Raw genomic sequence first — 24,050 nt, 5'->3', positions numbered from 1 at the left:
CAGTATGTAATCATGTATAAGTAAATTCTATATCCTGTTAAAGGAAATCCCTCATCAACCAGCAAAAAGCATTCAGGTGATCATGTCCAAACTTTTCTTTTCTAAATTAGAATTTTTCCATGATTTCAGTCTCTACCCAGTCTTCCGTTTTTTTTTAGTACCATTGCTATGTGTGAATGTTTGACCAGCTCAGCAACAGAGTACAGTATTTTTTTCTAATACAGTATAAGTAATAACTTTGTGCCACAGAGCTCAACTCCAGACAACAGAGGAGACAGAATGTGTTTTGCAACCCACGCCCACAGAGCAGGATTTGCATTTTATATGTCCATGCTTTGAGTAAAATGTTGTTATGCTCTGAAGTCTGGAATGTACTGTAAGGAGGAAAATGGTGATCTGATATGAATTGGTATCTGATTTTAGTGTTATAGGTTATATAATCACATTGACACATGGCCCCCTGAATGTATCATAAACCTGCTGATAGCCTGATTTTATAGATTTAGGTTTTGCTGCATATCCTGTATATAGTTGTGGGTTTCCAAATCATCACATGAATAAAATGGGTGCACCATCGCTACAGCAGGTCGTGCTGGTGGTAGGCCTTGTTTCGCCAAGCCTGCACACATTTAAACTGTGTCTCAGCCTCCCCAAACAATGGATGCCTCATCTAGATCAAGCAGTGAGAGCAGCATATAAGCTCCTTACCTTTGTACCTTTGGATTTTATAAGAAAGAGGGAAAATTGTGCAAATATTTGAAGCACATTGATTAAGTGCAATCACCCAGACACATATCATGATGAATCTGTCTGTAGCTGGCACAAGCAAGAACAACAACAACAACACAAGAGAAAGACAAAGAAAGCTGAGACTCAGAGAGGTAGTCGCAGCATCTACTGCCTAATTTATTGCATAAAGACAAATGCGTACGAGACTTGCAGATGTAAGAATGTGTTCCTGGCTTATGAAGTAAAAAAAAATACTTCTAAGGTCTTTTGTTATATGTCTATTTGAGGGTAGCAAACCAGTGTCACATTCATAGAAAATAACTTATTTCATGTAAGAATATCTGTTTTACAAATGTTAACTGCATCAAAATGTATGAAACAACTTTACCAGATTCTCCATGTAATGGACATTGAATAATTTTGCTGGCGTTTGCATTGTCCCCGAATCACATCGTATCATTTACATTTAGATATGGATTGGATCACTTTTTAAGTGGGAGATTTAAACATAGTAACTAATCTAAAAAGAAAAGAGATGACTCTGGAACAGCATGTTATGTCATGCTCATACAAGTTCTTTATTCTAATTTTCTCGACTATATCTATACTGTAACAAGGCGACCTGAGTGACAACAGCATTGTAACAAAGGTGTAACTAATAAACATGTTTTAAAAAGAGGACCTTAATACTTGGAGAGTTTACTGCAGTTAAACAGCATGTTTGAACGGTATGCTCATTGTTGTGCCATGATTAATCAATAACTGATTATATAATCAATCAAACACAGAGGAGAATGTGTCCTTCCTCCAACCCCACACACACTGTAAACCCCCACTTCATGTTCCTGTTTACAGACCCACAGCTTCACAGCACCACCACAAACACACAAACAAACAGAGACTGCATATACACACACGTACACACATCCAGTACATATTCAAGTTTTTTATTTCATTCTTAGTGAAATCCAAATCCAGTCCAGGCTCATTAGACTGTAAATCTTTTATAAGCTGTAAGGTAGCTGAATACACATATAAATAGTTTTTACTCACCGCTTTCCCTTTTTTACGATCTGCCGATGTTCCGTATTTGTTGTGTTTGAGAATTTCTTCCCATGTTGATTAATGTGTGTTTACATGTCACATTTTGAGTCTCTCATACAGCTCAGGCTGTGATTGTGAACTACTGTTTATCTAAGCCCAGTGGAGGAAAACCTTTCATCTGCTCTGCCACCATAAAATAAAGCTCAGCACCACTCTCAAGCTGCTGGGCAAACACAATAAACTTGCATAGATCCCGACAGTCGAGTCGAGTCTGGATCTGCTGTCACATGGGAGACGACTACAAAGATTAGTCTCTATTTATTTGGGTTCGTTTTTACATGGAATAGCATGAAAGACATTCAAAATTGTTCATGTCAGTTTGTTTTAAGTGCTATAACACACCTGCTGATGAAAGATGATTAATGAAGTGGAAACGGTACCAGATAAACTCTTTAGCTTTTGTGGCAGAATATGATCCCATTTGGTTTTAGTCTATGTCAAATGTTTAAAGTCGTGTTTATTGTATTTTCTTCTGTTATCATGCTAATCCACTACAAATGGAAACTGACAAGTGAAACTGAAGCAGGAAAGCAGCAGGTTTAATAATTAATAACCAAATTCTTGAATTGTTTGGTGATCAGAACTGATTTGAAATAAATTCATACATTAAATGTGTATGAAAATAATACTACACCTAATAGCTTTTACTTGGCCAGTCACTTCATTATGATAGGGAGATGTTGCATGTGTGGACGTGACGCAGACCATCCATCCAGACCGAGCACTCATCTGCTCTCCGTCACATCCCTCACCATTGCAGCCATTTGTGCGTGCTCGTCTATCAGGAACAGTCCAAAACAAAGACCTGGCAGCTCTCCTGTCCGTAACTATATACAGGGGCATGAAACACTGACCTCTGACCCCACGTGTGATACAAGTGACAATGCTGTCCCGCAGGTCAATGGTAAACGCACCACGCGCATTCCCAGCCTCCACTGCAGCAGCACTGCTGGGGCATGTTACCACTCGAGCGACTTAAACACTTCTGACATTTGTTTTTGTGTTTCAGTAAATAAAATCCTTCTGAGGATTCTGAGCTAAACTTGTAAGTGTTAGTGTTTGCATGAGACGTAATGTGGCGTTATTTTGAATGTTCAAACACAGCATCATTAAAAATAAATTGTTACATCCTTCATGGATTGTAGAAATTTGATTGAAAAGCAAGCACTGGGAAGGCCTGCATTGAATAAAACCAGGCTTTAGAAACCAAGATTTGTGGGATGAAGGTGAACGGATTTTGGTTGGTGTGCAATGAGACATTACATACTGATAATTAATCAGAAAAGAAAATCTATTTAAAGTCTGAAGAATAAATAAAACTGTGCTTTTTTTAAATAGTCCTTTAAACTTTGCAGGATTATTGTACTATTGTACTGATTATTTCCCCCAATGTCCAGATCTTATTAACTTAAAATGGCTCCTAGTGAAATTAAATTGAATTAAATTAAACAATACTTTATTTATCCCAAAAAGGAATAATATAAAAAGTTACACACATATATATATATATATATATATATATATATATATATATATATATATATATATTGTTCAGTCTATCTTTGAAAAGTTTGAATTCAAAAACACAAATCCTTGTATAATTCATTTGCTTTTCAAAATATAAAGTATAAAAAGTAACTTGTCTATGTTTTTTTATGATTGTTTTGGTCTTTAAATTGAATAACCATTGTTTTCTGAACACTAAAAACAATTAATCTCCAAAACTTTGAAATAGTAACACATTCATGGTGAATTCAGAAAACAACTGCCAGCACATCCACACTACTCATGACTCTAAACTGGGATTTGAATTTGGTGTAGCTGCAGTTCTTATTTAGGTCATAAAGTAATAAAAATGCCATGTTTGTGTAAAAGACGGTTCAGTAAATTCCTCTCAGATGATCATATGTTTGTCTCCTCACAGTTCGGTTTCATCTCCCCACTGTTAATGGCCCATACATTGGATGACTCTCTGGCTAACAGTAAACACCCTCTCAGGTTTACAGCCTACAGCAGGCCTGAGAGCTGTGAGCACTCTCTCAGCACGCTGCAGCAGAATGGGCCTGTAAACTGCAGGGGAGGGATTTCAGTCTATGAATTAACAAGCAGTCTTTAGCAGTGTATGGTTTTATAACTGCTGGTAGTGGCAGGGGGCTACATGTGAGAGTGAGTGGGGGGTTGAGTCACCTCCAACTACACTGACAGAAAAGGCGTGAAGTTCTGGCATGAAGGCCAGTTTCAGTTTACATGTTGACTGATTCAGTGCAGCAGAACAGAGGAAGCAAAACCATGGATAATTGCATGCATGTTTGCAGACACGTACATACACATGCACAGACATGTATGCACTAACTCCATAGGGACATTTACACTTCTCAGTCCCAGTCTATATGCTCCAGATGAAGCTAGAAGCTTTCAATCACATCATCAAGTGTTTTAGAAACTCACATCTGCCTCTTCAAGCATTGCTTGCTGCCATCTTGCAGCATCCTGACCATTAGTGCAGAATTTTTGTTTTGCCTAAGAGCACATATTAAAATGTTAAAGCAGGAAAGGTGTCAAATCAACACTTTGATGGCCCAAATTGTTTAGTCTAAAACTTTTCAAATCTTAAAATGTCATCTTTTTATTTCATTCCAAATTTTGAGTGTTTTGTTACTTGGAATTGCAATTTTTTTCCTTGCTGACTGTGTTCAGTATGTGAGATAAAACAATCAAATGCTAAGCTCCTCATTTTCTTAAATTTTTCCATTTCCTCCTCATGACTTAATTTTTATCCTAAGGTGAAATACTTTGAACACAATAGACTGAACTGTTTCCAGTCCCTGATAATTGTCTACGTGAATCTGAATAAAGTTTGCATAAACAATACATCGATGTGTTTCCATCACAGGAGCTGACCTGAAGTTGTCAGACATTTGTTTAAAAAGGAATCCAAACATTTTCAAGAACATCACTGTCGTGCAACCATCCATCTCAAACTAGCCTTCACTGTGTTGATTCTTTCTTATCATTTCACATATTCATTGTATGGAAGAAGTAATGACAGTGTTACATTTCATTCTAACTGTAACAAGCCTTTTTAAATTGAGAATAAATTTGCTGAGCCCACATTTGAGCGTGATTTGAGCTTCAGTTTCTTCTCGATCATCTTTGGACGGCAGATGAATCATCCATTTTTGTATTCAGCGCAGGTTCTTTCTTTCTCCTAATTATGGTACAAATTTTAAACAGCTCTTTAGTGGTTTCATTACAGTGAAGACAATGAAAGTCCCGCTGAGCCCAATAAAGACATGAACCAGGTGCCCAGAACAGGCGCCGAGCCAGGGGACAGGGAGTCAACGAGAAAGAGAGACATGGTGGTGCATGGAGAAGGGGGGGGCAGTCTGTGTCCCAGCAAACAATAACAAAACGCTCAGCTGAAATATACAACAATATTAGTGCAACAGCGGGGAGTTTTTCCTTTCACAATAGGCTGTGATTGAGTGGTGGAACTGCTTGTACTGTACTCAGTGTGTGTGTGTGTGCGTGTGTGTGTGGCAAGAGGGGTAAAGACAAGAACTGAAGAGAAATGGAAGAGGAACACAAGAAAGGACAATAGTGAAAATGAAATAGACGCACTAAAGCAAAACTGAGACAAGAAACACAAAAAAGTCTGAAGATAAGAAAAATGACAAAAGATGTCGAGGAGGGAGAGAAAGCTGCCCTCAGACTTTCTCCTTGACTCTGGGCCAACACATTTACAATCAAGGAAGTCTCTGCTGACTTGCTGCTGCTCCCTCCTCCCCGCCTCCTTTCACCTCCTCTCCTCTCATGCCGGACCCCTCTCCCCTCCCCTCCCTCCTGAGAAAGTGGGACTCCCTCCCTCTGCTCACACACTCTCCCTCCTCCCCTCTGAAGGCTTAACACAGTGCAGAGCGAAGCTGCCGGCCACAGTTGTGCGCTGGATTGTAACAGAGAAAGAAAGCAGCCCTCCTGCAGCACGTTGGCCCGCCACCATGGACGTCAAGCTGCTGGCACTGATGGCTCTGCTCGCCGTGGCCACACATGTTCCGACCTCCGAAGGTGAGTCCAGGCGCAGGACAGGGAATTCTGGGAACACTTGAAATGGATGAAATTTTTATTAGAGAGATGTAGCCACATAAGATGTCTTGATGATCTGGATGCTGAGGCTCAGACATTTGATGGCTTTCTTTTTTATTGAATGTAAAATAACTGAGAGCCTTCAGTAAATTATGAAAAATTCCTCCAGCTTCTTGCAGCAATTTTTCTGATGAAACTTTTCACATTTTTTCAATTTTTTATTGACTGTAATATTGAAAGTTTCATGGTGCATGAATTTAATTTGTTGCAGAGATGGAAGAAGAATTTTTGACAAAACTTTGGTTGCATGATTGTTAACCCACGGCTCTTTGACACCCTGCTTTCCCTACATCTGAATAGATTATCAGAAATGGAGAGAGAGTACACTTTTATTCTAAACGATATAGTCCATCGTTTTACCAACATGATAATTAAAGAGGTGAAACTATTATTATTGCTCAAGGCTTTTTTTCTTAAGCACAAAAGCCGAATATTCATTGTTTTTTTTATCCATACAAACCTTTATTTTGTTTTGACCATATGTGCTTATAGAATTTTATTGCCACGTGTAATTTTTTTTGCAGTAATGAACCAAACTGAGAAAAAAAAGGAGTTTAACTTTAAATATAGCAGTCATATAGACCACCTATAGCAGAGGCAGATACCATATCAGAGTGTACAAAATCTCTGCATCTTTCGGTAACATTTTTTAAAAACAGCTGAATTTTCATGAATGATCTACTTCAGTACTTTGGACTGAATTTTTTTTATGAGATGTGTATCGAAAATTTAGCCTGGCAGTCTTGTGTTTCATAATGATAATCTAATTGGATGTTGAATATTGAATCTTGAGTGCTGCCTTTGCGGTGACCCCACATTAATCTCTCTCATGTTAGCCTTATTCGGGAACAAGTTGGGGCATTGAGTCGCCTGGCCTGCGTTATGCTAAGCGTGTTGTTTCAGCCCCAGTGAGAGGCCTGGTTGCATATTAAAGAGTCAGGTCTATATGTGTGTATTTGTCTTTCCCCTTTGCTTTCTTATAATTAGTTTCTAATTAGGGATAAAGAGTGAGTTGGTGATAGTGGTGGATGCTTGCTTGTGGCCTTGGTGCTGCATGCTGCATAATAATCCCTTAGTTTGCATGATAAAAGAGCCTGAATGGGTGAGAATCATTAGGCAGATATTACTGAGGATTTAGCCATTTGTGGAAGGACATTTGGTGTTACTTTATAAACATGCATATCAATGGGAGCATATTGAACCCCAGAGCAAAGGTCTGTAAGTTACACGTGATGCACCTGATTTAACATTTATCTGCATTTATCTGGGCAGCAAATTCAAAGAATGAGTTGGTGCTATTTGGCTGGTTTCTTAATTTGAGAGTTTTATTGCAGAGTTATTCCCTCCTTCACCGTTATCATCACTGTTAAATTCTAAAAAAGATGTAGACCTATTTAGAGTTATTGGTGGGCATCTGAGTTCCACGGGGGTGTAATCATTCTAAAGAATGTGCTGAAGCCATTTGAGCTGCAGACTGCCCTTTAATAAAAGAGAGGAATATTGGAAATGTTAAGGACCCTTCTCTTTCAAAGTGGCTGGGCTGAATGCTCAAGGAGTGAAAAGCTGAAATTCTGCAAGTGTGGGTGTGCATGTGTGTGTAACTGGAAGAAAAAGAGTGATCAGAAAGGGGCTAATCTCTTTTTAATGAATATGTTGTTCAGAGAAATAGCAGGTAAACTAAAAGATTTGCTACAGTAGATTTAACATGCTTATACTTTTTCCATCAAGCAGAGAATCACATTTAATCGCCTTAAACTAGATTAGATGCATTAAATGTGTGGAATTTGGACCATGAATACGCTTCACTTGTTCACAAGCAAAAAAATTGGTCTTTTTTTTAGTTCTTTAAATCGTTCATTTTACCTGCATTTTTTTTGTCAAAGGTCTGCTTCATTTTACTGATAAAATCTCTATCTCTCTATAGAGAGACATGAGCTTTGCAGTTTGTGAGAGCATCTGTGTGTTCGGTGAGTTTGAGCTTGTTGTTAAGATTTTCCCTTGTGTTGTCCGCAGCAAAGCCCATAAGTCTGGTTGAGCGGTGTTGGTGTCGCTCCACGCTCAACACCGTTCCTCAGCGCTCCATCAAAGAGCTCAAGTTTCTCCACACACCCAACTGCCCCTTCCAAGTCATGTAAGTAAATGAGTTTAAGATTACAGGGGTGATTAACTCGAAGAAATGTGTTTCCTGCTGTAATTATCTGATTGTTGTTTAACGATTCTGTCACTCATGTGGGTAGTTTGAGTGGATTTTTCCCCCCTAAATTTCAGTGCATTAGGAGGAATTTTACCGATTGTGTTGAGAACAATTATCAGCTGCACTATTAGAAGTAAACCCGAGCTTCTAAAATCTGTTTTCAGATGTGTGTGACATAACTTCTTTCAATAAACAAAAAATTTAAACAGCTTTTTTCAGTTCACCGACAAATTCTAACTTTCATGTTAGAATTTTTTGCGAAATCCTCATGCATAGTGTTAATATTCACCAGATTGCTGACAGTACTACTGGAGATTGATCAAGAGTTTGATTTGTTTTGGATCACTCTCAGATTAGTCAGATTATTTAATCTTTTCATCAGGAAAAGTACAGATTAGGTGACCATTTGAACAGCAACTTCATCACACAGTGGGGTTACATGGCACTGTAAAGAATCGAATTAGTGGCTAAATTACAATAAAACTGAGTTATTAAGTTCATGTATATACCTTAGTTTACCTAAAAATTGGACCGGATCGGGTTACTCCCTTGTAGACGTTGAAGCCCGTGGGGAATTGGACTTTGTGTTCTGTGCATGCTCGAGATTTTTTCCCGGGGTCGTGACCCGGAAGTCGAAGGAGACGATATTACTGTTGTTGTCGCTGCCGTCGGAAACAAACAAACAACGCGATGGAGAATGAGCCGTTGTGCATCGCGTTTGTGCAATAAGTATGCTCATCACAAATTAAATATAAAGGGACGTAGCTTCATCTTGCTCTTTGTTTGCCATCTTTCTCGAATGCCTCAGTTTGTTGTTGTTGTTGTTGGTGGTTCAGAGGTCAACCGGAAATGGCTCTATTAGCAATAGTTGAAATGGGTACAGCGCCACCTATCATACATGCGTTGTGCCTATGATTCCATTTACTCACCGCCATATAGATACCTGGATAATTTCCCTTGCCCAAATAAGTAGCATAATCCAACTATAGCTATAATCGAATTAATGTCATCATGTAGACCCACTGACAGTGACACCGAGTCTTTTAATGACTTATGTGACACTGTTCGATATGATCATAATTTTTGCTTTGGTTGAGCATGAACTACTAAAACCACCTTCAAGCTTCTTTCTAGTGACACAGGATAGATCAACTTAACTGTAGTTACATGCAGAGACTCATTAGAAATATAATAAGTGATACTTCAAATGATAAAACAAACATACAATAGAACAAAATAATAAATTAAAGTAAAAGGCAAACTGATGATTTTAATGTATGATTTATTATCAGGAGTTATTTGACCATATTCAACCCAGTCTCAGAAATGGTCACAAACACTAACTTGCTGAACACTGTGTGTTTCATGAATTAATAAATAATAATAATAATTAATAATTTTGCCATTTTGAGGTTTAAAGGGATGGTGGACCTACAATACGACTGTTCAAGTGCTGTGATGAACACTGACGCTAAGGTCATGACTTTACTCTGTCATTTTTCATTCATTGTCGTTTTACACGTTAAAAACTTGTTCTTGGTTGAGTTTAGGCATTAAAAAGTACATTGTTACAGTTAGGAAAACTTTGTGGCTTGTTTTAACAGACACTTTAATAACATATGGCATCGAAATATCCTATTCCTGGATTACTGAATGCCAACTCCAGCCCCCTCTGCTAAACACACAAAAACATGGTGGATGTACAAACCCCACGTCCCACTGGCATTCATTACTTTGAACGTCACGTACTTTGAATATTAAAAACGTCCATCAGTATTCATTAATTTTTTCATGTTTCACATTTTGCTGTCAGACCATGCTGCAAAATAACAATGACTCTTCATCAGCTTTCTTTATATATCCATTTCCCTTCATGTAAAATTCACAATACATATGTGTATGATTATATGAGAATTTGCATGTATAGGAGATTGTAAAAACTATACATATGCGCACATTCTTGAATAACAGAGGATAATCCCAGCCAATGACCAAGTTCTCCTTAAAGTAAATTGATTTAGAGTGAACCACCCACACAATGCCATAAAGACCAGTGACAATTATACAGTTGTGTGTGGTATGTGTGAGGTATGGTGTTAATATCTTTTCCTGAATGATAGAGTTTAAAACAACACAATCCATTCGGAGAGAGGAAGGCAGAGCTTGCCAAAGCTCGAGGGGGCCATTTATGTTTTGCAAAGGAAGCAATAATTAAGGGTCAAAGTGATTACCTTTGTATTTTTGCTGACCTCTCATGTCCCTTATCCACTTTTTTTTTTTTTTTTTTTCTCCAATTTCCCACCTGCAACTCCCCAGCAACATTGAGTATAACATCACTGGTCTGGAACGTATTAACTAAAAAGTCTCATTCCGTTGTTAGCTATAGAAAACTGGACACCATGGACCTCACGGCCAAAAGGGTGAAAGGCTGTGGGGCCTCTGCTAAAAAGAGGGAGGGAGCATAGATGGGGTGAACGAATGGCAAAAGGTCAAAAAGGACAAACAGCACTGCAGCTCGACCACAAACTCTCAAACCCCCTCTAGATAACTGACAGAAGAGGCAAGAAGTCATTCAGGCATGAGCATACAGAGCACTACTCCAGTATCTCTATTGAGGCAGATGAAAGAAAGTCAGTAATACAACACCTCCTTTTCCCCAAAAAAATCCCCCCCCACCCCCCCATGTGTCCCATCATGTGCCCTCTTTTTATCCCCCACCTCATGCATCCCAGCATGCTGTTGGTATTAACTTGCTGTGAAGTAATTACTACCTGCTGCTCGTGGAACTCTGGCCCTCAAATTCCAGCCAAGTCAATTAGGGTTTAGACTCTGTGTGTCATCCAGACATGCAGACAGATAAACAGGATGGAGGGAGACACATCAAAACAGCAGTGAGCTTCTGAACGGATGAGCTGAAAACCCCTAATAAAATGAAAAAAAGAGGGGAAGACGGCAACATCCCTGGAGGAAAAGCAAACACAGATCCAGTTTCTGAGCTGTTTGGCCTCCTGACTCGCGTGTTAATTTGGGGGATTTGGGACTGATGCTGGAATTGATACCGCTGAATTGCTCTTTTAAGTTCAGGGGCCATTTGCTCATCTGCTAATGCGTGTGCATCTAAACGGGTTGCGAAATAGAGGAGGAGGTGAGCTTAAGAGGAAACAAGACCGTGGGGTGACCATTTGAATCAGAAAGCAATGAAGAGGAGAGCAGTTTGAGGTGCAGAGGAATGTGTTTAATTTACAGTTGTGTGACAGAAGGACAGAGGGAGGAGACAGGGGAGCAGAGAGGCACTACACCTCTGAGTTGTTAACATACATACATGACCTTTTGCCACTGAGGTGTGATATCCACATGTTTAGAGGGAGCAAGGCCCCACTGCCCGGCCCCTCAATCACCCGGTTAGATCAGAAATTCAGTGGTCTCTGACAGGAACAAATCCTCTTATAAATATCTGGCTCACCTCACCACCAACAGGCCAGAAATCACAAGAGCCCACCCTGCAGAAGTCCCTGTGGCTGACGCATCCTGACGAGTGAGCACAATTCATCAAATGAGAAGTGAAATGATCTCTGACGCAATTTAGATTGGAGTAAGAATTTCTAATTATTTTTTAAATCACTGCCACTTACATGCATAATTAGTTTGAAAAACTTTTCAGTTAAAGTTTAAGTGGCAGCAAAATGTTGAATGTCAAGCAACTTTCTTTTGTTTCGGGTATATTAAAGAGAACTTTCAGTTTTTTGCGGAAGTTAATGAGAAAGACATGGTGAAACATCATTATTTGATACATTAGAGCACCCAAATGAAAAGAAGTCAATTTAAAACATTTTTCCAAGCTAGCATAATTAAGATTACACAGGCATTAAGTGTAAGCCAGTCACCATCATTACCACCATATTAATTAAATTGAACAAAATGAAATCCACATGGAAAGAAGTGCCCTAACTACAGTAAAACATGGTGGAGTTTCTGTCATGCTGTGGGACTGTTTGTGGAGCAATTTATAGTGAAATGTGTTTCAGAGAGTCTAAAAACTATAGGTTAGATGTGAAGGTCTTGAGTCTTTCAGCAATACAGCTAAACAAAGCATACATCCAACAGTACAAATTAGAATTAAAAAGAATTCAAGAAAATATATACACCAAAAATGAAAAGATGGAGTATTTTAAGCCAGCAATGACTCCTGACCTGAATCCCTCAGAAAACCTTTAGACAGAGCTAGAACCTGACATTTCAAGAATATTTCTGCAAACTTAAAGGCCTTGAATAAAAAAAAACAGGGAAAGAGTGGCAGAAATGCCCAGCAGACAGATTTAAGACACTGAGACGGCTTCAGGAAACATTCAAAGGCTTCTTCTATGTCAGATGTTCAGTAGGCAAAGATTAGTGAAGAGAGCAAATATTTGTTTCCAGGGTACATTTCATATTTCATTGCATGAAAGTTTGTTGTTCATCAACTTAAGACCTCTTATAAAAGAATATTTGTTTATGAGGGAATTGCTTTTATTACTGAAGATTTCTAAGAATCCTGTACTTCCATTTCAGTTTAACAAATCAAAAATAACATTTTAATGTAATCATATCACAGATGTATTCTTGTAAGGAACCCTAAAGCCAACTTGATGATTTTAGTGATAATAAAAATGGAAAAGATGTAATGCAGATGTTTTGGATATTTTACTTTACATCAATACTCATAAAATGCTTTAGCTGTTTTTCAGTATCCTAAAAGAACAGCTATATTCTAGGATGCTGCAATTAGTCTGTAAATATAACTACAAATGCATTTTTCGATGATAGATTCATCAGTAAATAAACAAAACATCACTGAAAGCTTTAAACGGCCTTCCCAGATGCAATCTTCATGTGAGACGTGTGAAGATGTTTAGTGTGCGGTGCAGAGACAGCTTTACAAGCCATGGAGTGCAGTTTAATCTGTGATGCGAACCTCCCTCAGCAGTCCTGGAGTGGGAACAGAGAGCTGTGATTTTTCACCTGCAATGCATGACGTGACAACCTGTCATGTGCTGCATATCTCCGGTTTTGAGCTTTATGTGTGTTGTAAAATATGCTGTTATTTTCTTAAAAGCCTACATGAGGTGTTCTGAGCTTTCCCATCATAAAGCATACCAGATATAATCTTGACATGATGCGCTCATTTCAGAGCTGAGGCCTTTCTGATTTATTCAGCAACAGTTCAACCTTGAATAAAGCAGATGCTTCATTTCATTAATTAATGTGTTAAAGAACTATTGTTTCTATTTTAGAGATAAATAACACTGATGTTAAATTAAGTAGTGCCCTCGTGATTTTTTTGCTCTCGACGTGAAGATGAGGGCTTGTTAGAATCCTCTGGTTTTAACTGGAAAGTGTAATAGAATATTTAAGTGTTTTCAGAGATTCCTTATGATCTCTGAAAATATTATTTCTGAATATTATTGTGACTTATTCAGCAGAGATAAACTTACAGGTGATGCTTAATCTTTAAAATTGTCAGAATATCTCTGATTCACATGAAAATTGATCTTTAGGGTACTTTTGGAAAATCTAAACATAACGTATGGGGTATATAAGTAATGGGACACTGCAGTTGAGAGCAGGAACTAAATCAATATTTGGGATGTTTGGTCTGAGCACTGTCCAAGGTCTGACAGACAAACACTGAGACAGAAACTTGAATGAGCTTCTGTAATTGAAATCACAGTCACATTTTATTGGGGTTACTGAGAGGTCTTGTTACAGTTAGGATGAGCGCACAGCCAATGCAGTTGATACAATCTCTGTACTGTACACCATCAGCAGATGCTGAGCTACAAAAGAGGCCCAGAGGTGAAACTATCCCTCAGTGACGTCCTTGAATCAGATTTATTCGACATGAGTTTGGGTTTCACTCAAAAAAACTTCCTCTTTATCTCTGCTGCTTCAGCTTTATGTAAACATCAGAGTAAGTGTAGAAACTTTAGAAGTAAAAGGAAACAATCACAGATTTTTTACAATTTTAACAGATTCACTTTTACGAACAAACGTATCCTGTGTTTTCCAAATGAGCAGAGACTCAGACAGAGAATATATGATTAATTCAATTTTCACTATTCTTTCCTCCCACAGTGCCAAGCTGAAGAGCAACAGGGAAGTTTGCATCAACCCAGAGACCAAGTGGCTGCAGCAGTACTTAAAGAATGCCATTAACAAGTAAGATAACTCTCCTCTCCTCCCAAGAATTGCATCATCCTCAAAAGAAGACATGAATTAAAAAAGATTAAAGCTGAGTTATTATCAGTGAAATAATTAGTAAGAACAGAGGTAAATCTTCACCGGTATGTTTGCGGACTTTCTTCTCAGTACAACAAAGATCTCATCCAATTTCAATCTCGGCATTCTCAGTTTACTCATGTTATATTTCGACTGTTTTATTTCTAAAAGGAATTTTCCACATCGTTTTCATCACTAATTGCACATCAGCAACAGAGTTATTATGTTTGGGGAGCAGCTTTGTGGAAGTAAACAGTTCAAATTGCTTTAGCAGTTTCAGTTTTTAATGAGCTAAGTTGTTGATACATGTGCTCTCCTCATAAAACCTGTTTCCAGCATGTCTGGTGGTAATTATCGCCAGGCTGTATGTCTGCTCCCTAAAAAACCATAAACACCTAAAGTGCACAATGTGAAGACAAACAATGAAGATATTTCTGGGGATTTACAAGACACTGTTTTATAGATTTAGTGAAGGGTTGTGTTGTAAGATATAGTAGATTAAACAGTTCATTACACATACTTGACATTGGCCTTTCATTTTCAGTCTACTGTGTGTATTTCTGTGATCACTATGCTGAAATAGTGGGTGTCCGTCACACCTTGGAAATGTTAAAGTTCTTAGTGTAACATTTATGGGTGGTGACTGACAGAGTTGCAAGATAGATGCCTTTCACCACACTGCAGCGTTCCTACAGTAGCCCAGAAGTCCTCTAAATCAAACAACCAAATATGTTGTTTGTTCATACTGTCAAACACGACCCATAACTTCTCCTCTAAACTACTACAGGAGGAAAATATGACTCTTAATAGCACTTCCATATCAGAGCAATTATCATTCTCAAGTGCTTCCTTTTATCAAGCTGCAAGGTCCTACAGGAAGAAAGCAGGAGAAGGGGTGGATCGCGCAGTTATGTGCAGCGCATTAACTCATTCATCAGCTTTCAACCGTAGGACGCGTGTTTGAGGCCAATATGACAGTCCCTTTTCTTTTTTTTCACCTCTGATTTAAAAAAAACTACAAATATTGCACACAGGTTTTTGTTTGAAAAATGTGTTAAAGGTTCTCAAAACTAGAGGCATTCATTTATGAGAAATTTTAAAGAACGGGTTCTTTTCATGCTTAAGTGTGCCTCAAAACCCACGTTTAATTAAACACCAGAAAATGTCCAATTAGCTACACTTTGTCCAGTCAAACAAGCGCCGCACAGCAGGACATTATTCATGTGAGACGTGTTCACACGACTGAACACTGAACCGGGCTGAACACACAGGGGGCAAATCTTATCCATTTGATGTGAACATTTGTGTTCTCACAAGCAACCAGTAAAACAAATGTCACGGCCGCAGTGCATTTTTGAGGCTAAAGGCTGCAGTTAAAAACCCAGAAAAATTGCCGACAAAATATCGATATGCTCCATAGTTTACTTTTAAACTTTTGTTCATACTGGGAAGGAATAGCTCACGAGAGCATCACATGCGGGTGTCACATGTTCGTACACTATTGTAGTTACACAGAAAACACTTATACTTACAATGATGCTCACCTTTTAGAAACTTAACATTTCACTGAGTGCTCTGCTCAGAGCAGCATACTGAACTTAACTTAAACTGTCTGATAATGATCTTCGTGTTTCCAATAAGATTTAATATCTTGAACTTATTCTACCACAGAAAAAAGAACAGATAATGAAAATATTTATAGGCAATGCTGCGTGATCTATGCAAAAGAAAATATGGTATTGTGCAAGTTTAGTGCATGTAAAGATGGAGTGCAGATGTCTTTGTTCGGTGCATATTTTTACATCTCACTGTTCTGCACACTTGGGATCACATTACAGAACGCTAGGGAGAAAGAGATTTAAAGTTGCTGATAATGATGACAAGAGAATTTTATTGAAGAGTGCGAGATGGCACAGTGCATATGATCGGCGAGAATCAGCACTTCGTGACTGTTTTAAGAAATCCGTATTTCAAGATTTCTTTTAGGGGGGTTGGACTGTTTATACGCTCTCTTTCTATGTAATTCTTGACCAAGAGTTTGTAATTAAGTTTGAATTAAATTAGATTGAATAGTACATTTATATATCCTGTCCGAAATGATTCATTTAACATAATCACGCTCAAATGATGAAACCGGATGTCAAGAGACAAGACTTTCATACAAGGTCCCAGATTGTGTCACACCAGTTTTTGCTGTTTCAAGCCTCATTCAGCATCCACATTGAATTACTATGCAAACCTTCAGAACCGACTTTTTTTTTAGTCCAGACAACAAGATTTCCAACAATAACATTGATTCTAACTTTCACGCGGAATTACAGAAAAATGTGTTGAAATGTTGCATCAAAATTTCTGTTTAATTTTCCCATCTGATCCAGCTGAAGACATAAATGGTAACATACTTATCCCATTGACTCTCCCCCAGGGTGAAGAAAACCAAGAGACGCAATCACAAGAAAAACTAAACACAGGAGAAGGCAAGTCAACAGTTCTGCCGTCCAACCTGAAATTCCCAGGTTGCACCTCTTTACCTCCCTCTCACTGCTATGGATGTATGCAAACACGCTGTATGTACTTTTCCACCTCTCTGGAGCGCTTGCAGAAGCAGCACTTCTCCTCTAAATTGGGCTGTCCGTGGCACCACCCCCAAATCAGTCTGGAGCTGTCACCTCCAACAATCCACACCGGCACCAAGTGCAATTATACCATGGAATGACAGGACGCATGTTGATGTCAGATATTTGAGCGAAGCGCTGAGAGACTGATGTCGGAGAAAGTGTATGTATGAGTCTTCAGTGTGGCATACATGAACTAACTCTGCCGGGTGCCTGTATATAGAACTTTTTTTTTGCCTCACACAGCTGCAAGGGACCATTTTAAGCTTTCTGTCTCATGCAAAGCTTAGTGCCACCAACATGTCATGTCAGATTAACATGAATACAAGCTGTGGAGGAAATTATTCTAAGCTGAGGAAAAATATTCACATGAGATTTTGGAAGTACAGCTGGGACTGTTGTAAGGTCCTGCACTGATGTCAATTACAGTTTGGTAAAATGAAGAAGTGTTTAATTTACAAACACCAAAGGAAAATCATCTAAGTCAGAGATCATGTTCTTGTGACCTCTACTCATATTCTGCAAGGTAAACCACGCTTTCCTTATGCTTATGCTCAGCATAGCAGATCCATCTCCATCTGCCCATCTTCTTCCATCACGCCAACCACCAGCATTTCCTCCATCACCACATCCATACATTTTTTTCTTTGACCTCCCTCTTCTCTTCTTGCCTTACTTCGGATTTGGGTTTCCCAGACATAATATGCAAAAAGCTTCTGCTGATTTGAGGTGAACGTGACATCGCGCCTTGACCGAGGGGTTGTGGGACAGACACAGCAATTGGCCAGCGGGGTTTACCATCTATCGGCCCTGGCCAGTTAGGGCAGCCCACACCACCACAAGTCTGGCGTCACCTCTGAGCTTACTGCAGGAACAAAACAGAAAGGAAGCTCATGCAAACTGCAACTAAACAAGCACTGATCTTAGGGTGCTACATATTCAGGATAAGGGGTCAAAGCCATTAATATATTTATGCTTCACTGTTCATTTTATGCAAAAATTCCAGGCAAGATGTGTTGACCTCTATGTTTTATTGAAATTATTTAATCATTCACTGAATGTTTAAAGGGCTATTGTAAGGTGTTGTTAAGGCCACACAAGGAATAAAACATACATCAATGCAGCTATTTCACTAGTTGAGCATATTGGGGAGCAGAGATGAGATTTTTATTCAATAAATGACACTACATTAGGAAATATTTCCAGCTGAGAATACATGACTTTCTGTTGAAGTGTTGTTAGGAAAAGAAGGTTGTATCCCATTTAGTTCAGAGCAGTTTTCTTATCAAAGAAGCTGTGTTTATGATTACAACTGCAGTATTTTCATACCAACACCTTTCCTTGGCAGGAATGAAAAGCTAATAAATTGTCACAAATTTCTGAATGATAAATGTCACAAAGGGAAAGTTCATAGTGGTTGTTTTTATGATTTAGATTTCATATATATATATTTGAGCCACTTTATTATCATATTTTTTTTTTTAAATGTACCTTTTTTATTTTTATATCTGTATAATCTTACTAAATGCTTTTTGTTGCAATGTTTAATAGATATCAGCTACTAAATGAAGGCTATTCCATTAAGTTCAGCATCAAACTTAATTTCTAAGAATTACCACACATACACTGTATGTAATCATTCATTTGCAAGTATGTCTCAAGGTATGCAACAACCTTGTTGCTCTTACAAATGAAACACTATTAGAGTTTGACAATGTGAATGACATGCTCAGCGAACTGTTGATTTTTGTTCCTAGTTCGGTTTTCTCCCCATATTCTTTTGTGCTAAATCAGATTCAACGGTATCTGTTAAATCCAAGATGTGATGATTGAAAACAAAAGCTGTTGCTATTGGTTACATGATTCACAAAAACAATTTAAGCCCACCAGTCACTCCCATTGAACAGTTTTTTTATGGTCTTACGTTGTTTGATGTATGACGTGTCAACAGAGCCACTGAGCCAAATCAGAACAAAAACCTGGGCGACCAGCATGTGCTTTCAATCTGGACACTCCCAGCTCCCCACAGGCTCACGTTCAATGTTTCTCAAATGCTGCCGTACTGCAAAAAGAAATTTGTTTCCAGAGAAGGTTGCCATAGAAGTCCAAGTAGTTGTGATTATTTCTTTGTGATTTTTGTTTTTTGTCTTGTTTGAGAATGACTCAGTGGTTTCTGGTGATGATCTTATCAATTTACAACTAATGGTGCAATAATCCTGTAATTCATTTCTCATTAATGTAATGTAAATCAATGGCCATTATGCTTATGTGATTATACTAATTTATGTAAACACATGGGTAAATAAGCTAAAAGTGTTTCATATAGACTGATATGCAAAGATAATTCTGGATTTGGTTGTTGTGTAGGTTCATAGCAGAACCACATTCCACTCTATAATTAATTTACTGACTTCTAGAAAGAAGATTGTATCCTGTAAACTTCAACCTTTTCATGTTTAATGTGACAATTATCTAAATAACATTAAAAAAAATGTTTTATTACCAGTATTAAACTAAACTGAATCAACAAGAATAATGTTTACTAACATGGTAACAGCATATATTTAACTTCTCATCTATGTTAATGAGCTTAATGTAATGTAATGAGTAATTAGTTCCATTAATAGACGTAAAGTCCTTTTCCATTCAGTCCTGTGACGCCTGTGGAAACATTTAACCCATGCAGTCTTAGAGCCACATGTGCTGAACGGTCAAACAAACACACAAATATCTTTAACACCTTAAAAGCATCTTTTTAGTCAGTTTGTGTGTAAGATTTAGGTCAAATTCCCATCAAGGCTAATATATCCTTGCGATGTTGATAAATGAAAAAAAGAAATTTTTGCTTTGGACTCCAAGACAATGTGAAATAACTAAAAAACTTTTCTTTTGAGGCAGCTTCTGACACATATTCTTCATATACGTAAAATGTATTAGAGTATTACTCTGTGTATTGTCACTGCTTGTAAACCAAGAGACAGTATTTTAGCTGTGATATCTATGCTCATTTTTCAATAAAGTCATATTAAACAAACATTTACTTTCCATGTGTCATCCATGTTGAAATCAATTTTAGTTTGCATATTGTGTTAATTTAAAGCTTTATTTCATGACTTTTGATGGTACTGGAACAGAGAGAATCCAAGATTAGTTTAAAGAAACACCTGAACAAATTACTGACTTAAAGTTTTTAAGTCAGCATTATGAACAAGTTTCCACACGTGTGCAGGATTTGCTAAAGTGAGAGAACCTCAACTTAAAGGTATACGTTAACAACAAAATTGTTACAGTTTGTGAACATTTTAAGCTAGTTGATTATACATCAACACAGAAAATCTAGGTTTTCTTGATTTACATTTTCTGATTTCAAGATTCAGAAGTTATTGAAGATACCTCCTGATTGTTTTTACACACACACAACAAACACACACACACACACACACATAAATTTATATTTATGATTAAGTGTGTATCCTTTGTATCCTTCTGAAAACTGGACACGTGTTTTCACACTGAGGAAGATGTTTTCCTGGATTTCCTATTTGCATGTATCGCTTGTGGTGCATATGCACAGCTCTCTGAGAGCTATCATGATGAAGGGCTGTGAAATTAAATCATGTGCTGTCAGTGAGTTCAGCATAATATGCGATCTGTTCTAAAATTGGGCCATGGCTGTTACTCAGTGTAGTTTTGAAATCTTCAGGCAGGTTTTCCCTTTCACGAAATGTCAGAAGGAGTTATACAGTTTGATGGTGATAAAAACTGGCAACACTACCCCTCAGAAAGGTGGAAAAGGCTGGATTACAGACCACTAAACCCGTCTTCGAACTGGAAAAAAAATTAAACTCCTGACACCAGACCTCCTGTTCACCAAAAACCCAAAAACTGTTCAAACGGAAAATGAAAACTTCACTCTGTATTCCTTTTCCCAGAAAAACCAGAAACCTCTTAAAGGCTCAATTATCAATTCAGCAGCACTATTACTTAACATTATCCACCACAGAACTGGAAGGTGTTCACCAGGAACGGGAAAGGCACATTTAAATACTGTTAACACCCTGGTGTGATATTTTAACACCTGATGTTTCTGCAGTACTGGCTCATCACTTGTCTGCAGCTCCAGGGAGCCCATGTAGCTTTATGAAGCTGTCAGCTCAAATAAAGTGGAACCATGTAGAGCGGATTAATTTCATGGTACTGCTCTCGCTTCTGACCTCCGTGTGGCTGCATACGAGGAACATGAGACATGATTTGGACATGGACCAAGCGGTTTAGAGGGTCAGAGTTGCATGTTTGGGCCTTTTGGGCACATTCAGAAATGATTATGGGATTTCGATATTGTGCTTACTCAGCTGAGACCCAGACATGATGGAGGTGGCTGACACATGTACAGAATATTTATTAGGATGTATTTTTAGTGACATGTCCCTCTGATCCTGGTCTGCTGAGGAATCTCAAGGGGTTTTTTTCAACAAAAAAAAAGAAAAATTTATTGCCAAACACTCAGGGGCCTGAGGTCAGAATGTGAAACACTTTTAATAAAACTAGATAAAACATTACAGGCCAGTTGTGACTAATAGAATAAGTCCAGTGGGCTTATTAGTGTCTGAATCAGACATGCATTGCCCAACTAAGAACAATAAAAGTGCAGGTTGATGAGGAGACATATCAACAGATGAAGCTGCAGAGTAAATGTTGACACAAATGGTGCATTAAAAAGAGGACCTCACATGCAGCTCAAAGATATTTGATGGAGTGTGCAATACACGACACACTTATTATATTACACAGTCTAACAGATCACCCTGTGTGCATTGCTGAAGCCCTGTCCATATTTTTCTAACATGACTAAGGCAGCTGGTTTTATTTGTTTCCTTTTCCTCAAGGTCTAGTTTCTGGATTGCAACCACTTTTGCAGCCATGTGTAAAGTGGCTTCTCTGACATATTTTCCTCAAACCACATAATAGAAACATGTCCTTTTGCCTTTTAGCAACATTTCAAAAGTTTGCTTCAATTTTACTTGATTTTTTTCATTCATGCATTACTTTTGTTTTCCAACAACAAAAAGCTATAACACACTTTTGTTTGAGAGTGACTGTACTGTTATTAATGTGCTACAATGTTCTCTGGTAATAGGATTTGATTGTATTCCTAAGACTATCATTCTCAAAATACAAACATACAGCCAAGTCTCAAGAAAATCTGTACGTGTGTTTGTCCACTTGTCCAAGACAACGCAATGTTACAATCCCTGGTTGTAAATTGTTAAATGCTAATATAACCATAGGTTGTTGTTTTCTGTTGGGCAGTGCTCATCAGACATCTGACACTGGCGATGTGAAACTGCTTAAACATTCAGCTGTTAGCTTATGACATCGCTGATATAGAGCTCTGTATTCTGCTGTTGGATTTGCTGTGAACACCATGTTCAATAGGCACCCATAATTTACAGAGACGCTCTCTGTGAATCTCCTCTTCAAGTAAATCTAAAGAAACGAACAGTCCTTCACTCAGCACACAGCAGCTTTCAACTCAAATCACCTCAGGCAGAGAACATGAGCAGCTTCCACAACAAATTGACAAGGTGATTTGGTTCTGGAGGTTGTGGGTAATCCGACGTGATTTTAGGCTCTAGACTGTACAACTTTGAACAACTTGATACCCGGCTGGCTGAATGGGACGTAATAGGAAACACGCTGGCTTCAAGTGTGCATAGCGGTGTGCGGACACGTTTGTGTATTGTCTTGAATGAAGACCAGGGAAAATTAAATGCCATGGATCTGATGCTGTTAAATGAGTGAACTTTACTTGTGAGGTCGTGCTCACACAGTGAAATTTTACTTAATGAAAATGTATATTTAAAGGATCAATGATATGCTCATTTAAAGGTTTATGGTTATTTCTTAGGGTGTATTAGAATAATTACAAGCTTTAATCTTTAACAAAAGAAGACTGTTAGTCTCGTGCGGTGTATTGATGCAACACCTTTTGTCCCCTAATACCTGAAATGATCTAATTTAGCTCCTGTTTCTTTAAGGCTCCACTCAAGAAAAAGTACAGTCAACCCTGAACAAACAAAAAATGCATAGTAGAAGCAGAGACAGTAAAACTAAAAAACTCAAGGTTTTAAAGCGAATTTGCCCTTTTGCTGTGGTCATATTGATAATTTTATAAGGCAGAAATTACCTTATTTGGACACGAGAGTGAAGCTGAAGAGACTCTTTAAACCCTACTGATCAAATACAAGAATGTTTGGCTTATTTTTTTCCACCAAAGCAGTGGAAATTACTTATAACCAATTATTTCTGTTATGACTGCTGAAATTCTGGCTTCAGTCCCTAAAAAACTGAAGCACCAACTCGTTTTTGGGTCAGACCAAAGAAGCCCTTACTTCAGGGTCTGGGGGCGTGATTATGGAGACCACCAGTCCAGGTAAAATGTTGTGACTGCCATGTTTAAAAATTCAGAGCCAGCCTAGCTTTTAGTCTGTCTAATAATAAAACAGTCCTGTCATCCCTTATGTGCTTTCAGCTGACCATGTGATGACTCCTTCTCATTCATGCAACCATACCCCCCTCAGACAATGAGCTCCAGGCCTAAACAGACAAAAAAAAACAACACTATCTCAAAAAGACTAACGATGTTTGAGCATGTGACAGTTCCATTGTAGAGGGAGAGAAATAAGGATGAGAGACTGAACGATTCCTGCTGTCAGAAACCACATGTCCCTCAAGACTGTAGTATCAAATCCACATACATTAGTTCCGAGGCTTTTTGGAATGTCCTCAAATCCATCATGACTGAGGGTTCAGTGTTTCTCTAACCTTACAGAAGAGAAAAAAGGTCACAGGCATCACTGGTGGAAACAGGTTGATCGTTGTTTCCATACGGGGACATCCCTTATGTCTGACCGAGAGACAAAGCAGAGCAGAGGAGGAAAGGACAGCAAAGAGATGGATATCATTACTTGTCAGCAATGAGTCACAATTGTTCCATAGAAGAGAAAAGG

General features: G+C 38.3%; 1 protein-coding gene across 1 annotated transcript; it reads left to right on the top strand.

Annotated features, from left to right (window-relative positions):
• The first annotated feature begins 5,728 nt into the window (after window positions 1-5,728).
• On the top strand, window positions 5,729-20,074 carry cxcl12b (chemokine (C-X-C motif) ligand 12b (stromal cell-derived factor 1)). The gene is made up of 4 exons (XM_075463822.1): window positions 5,729-5,898; window positions 7,990-8,107; window positions 14,282-14,365; window positions 16,851-20,074. Exons 1-4 carry the CDS (start codon window positions 5,832-5,834, stop codon window positions 16,888-16,890), a joined length of 309 nt encoding a protein of 102 aa, XP_075319937.1. The 5' UTR covers window positions 5,729-5,831; the 3' UTR covers window positions 16,891-20,074.
• Window positions 20,075-24,050: the final 3,976 nt, after the last annotated feature.

The sequence above is a fragment of the Odontesthes bonariensis genome, chromosome 4 (genome assembly GCF_027942865.1).
Source record: "Odontesthes bonariensis isolate fOdoBon6 chromosome 4, fOdoBon6.hap1, whole genome shotgun sequence".
Lineage (NCBI taxonomy): Eukaryota > Metazoa > Chordata > Actinopteri > Atheriniformes > Atherinopsidae > Odontesthes > Odontesthes bonariensis.
Note: the sequence above shows the minus strand (reverse complement) of the source record. Positions and strands in the feature narration are given on the sequence as shown.

Excerpts from the sequence above, each read along its gene's own strand:
- cxcl12b (XM_075463822.1), top strand. The coding sequence starts at position 5,832 with ATGGACGTCAAGCTGCTGGCACTGATGGCTCTGCTCGCCGTGGCCACA. Across the intron at positions 8,108-14,281 it reads AACTGCCCCTTCCAAGTCAT|TGCCAAGCTGAAGAGCAACA; the intron begins GTAAGTAAATGA and ends TTCCTCCCACAG. Across the intron at positions 14,366-16,850 it reads TTAAAGAATGCCATTAACAA|GGTGAAGAAAACCAAGAGAC; the intron begins GTAAGATAACTC and ends ACTCTCCCCCAG.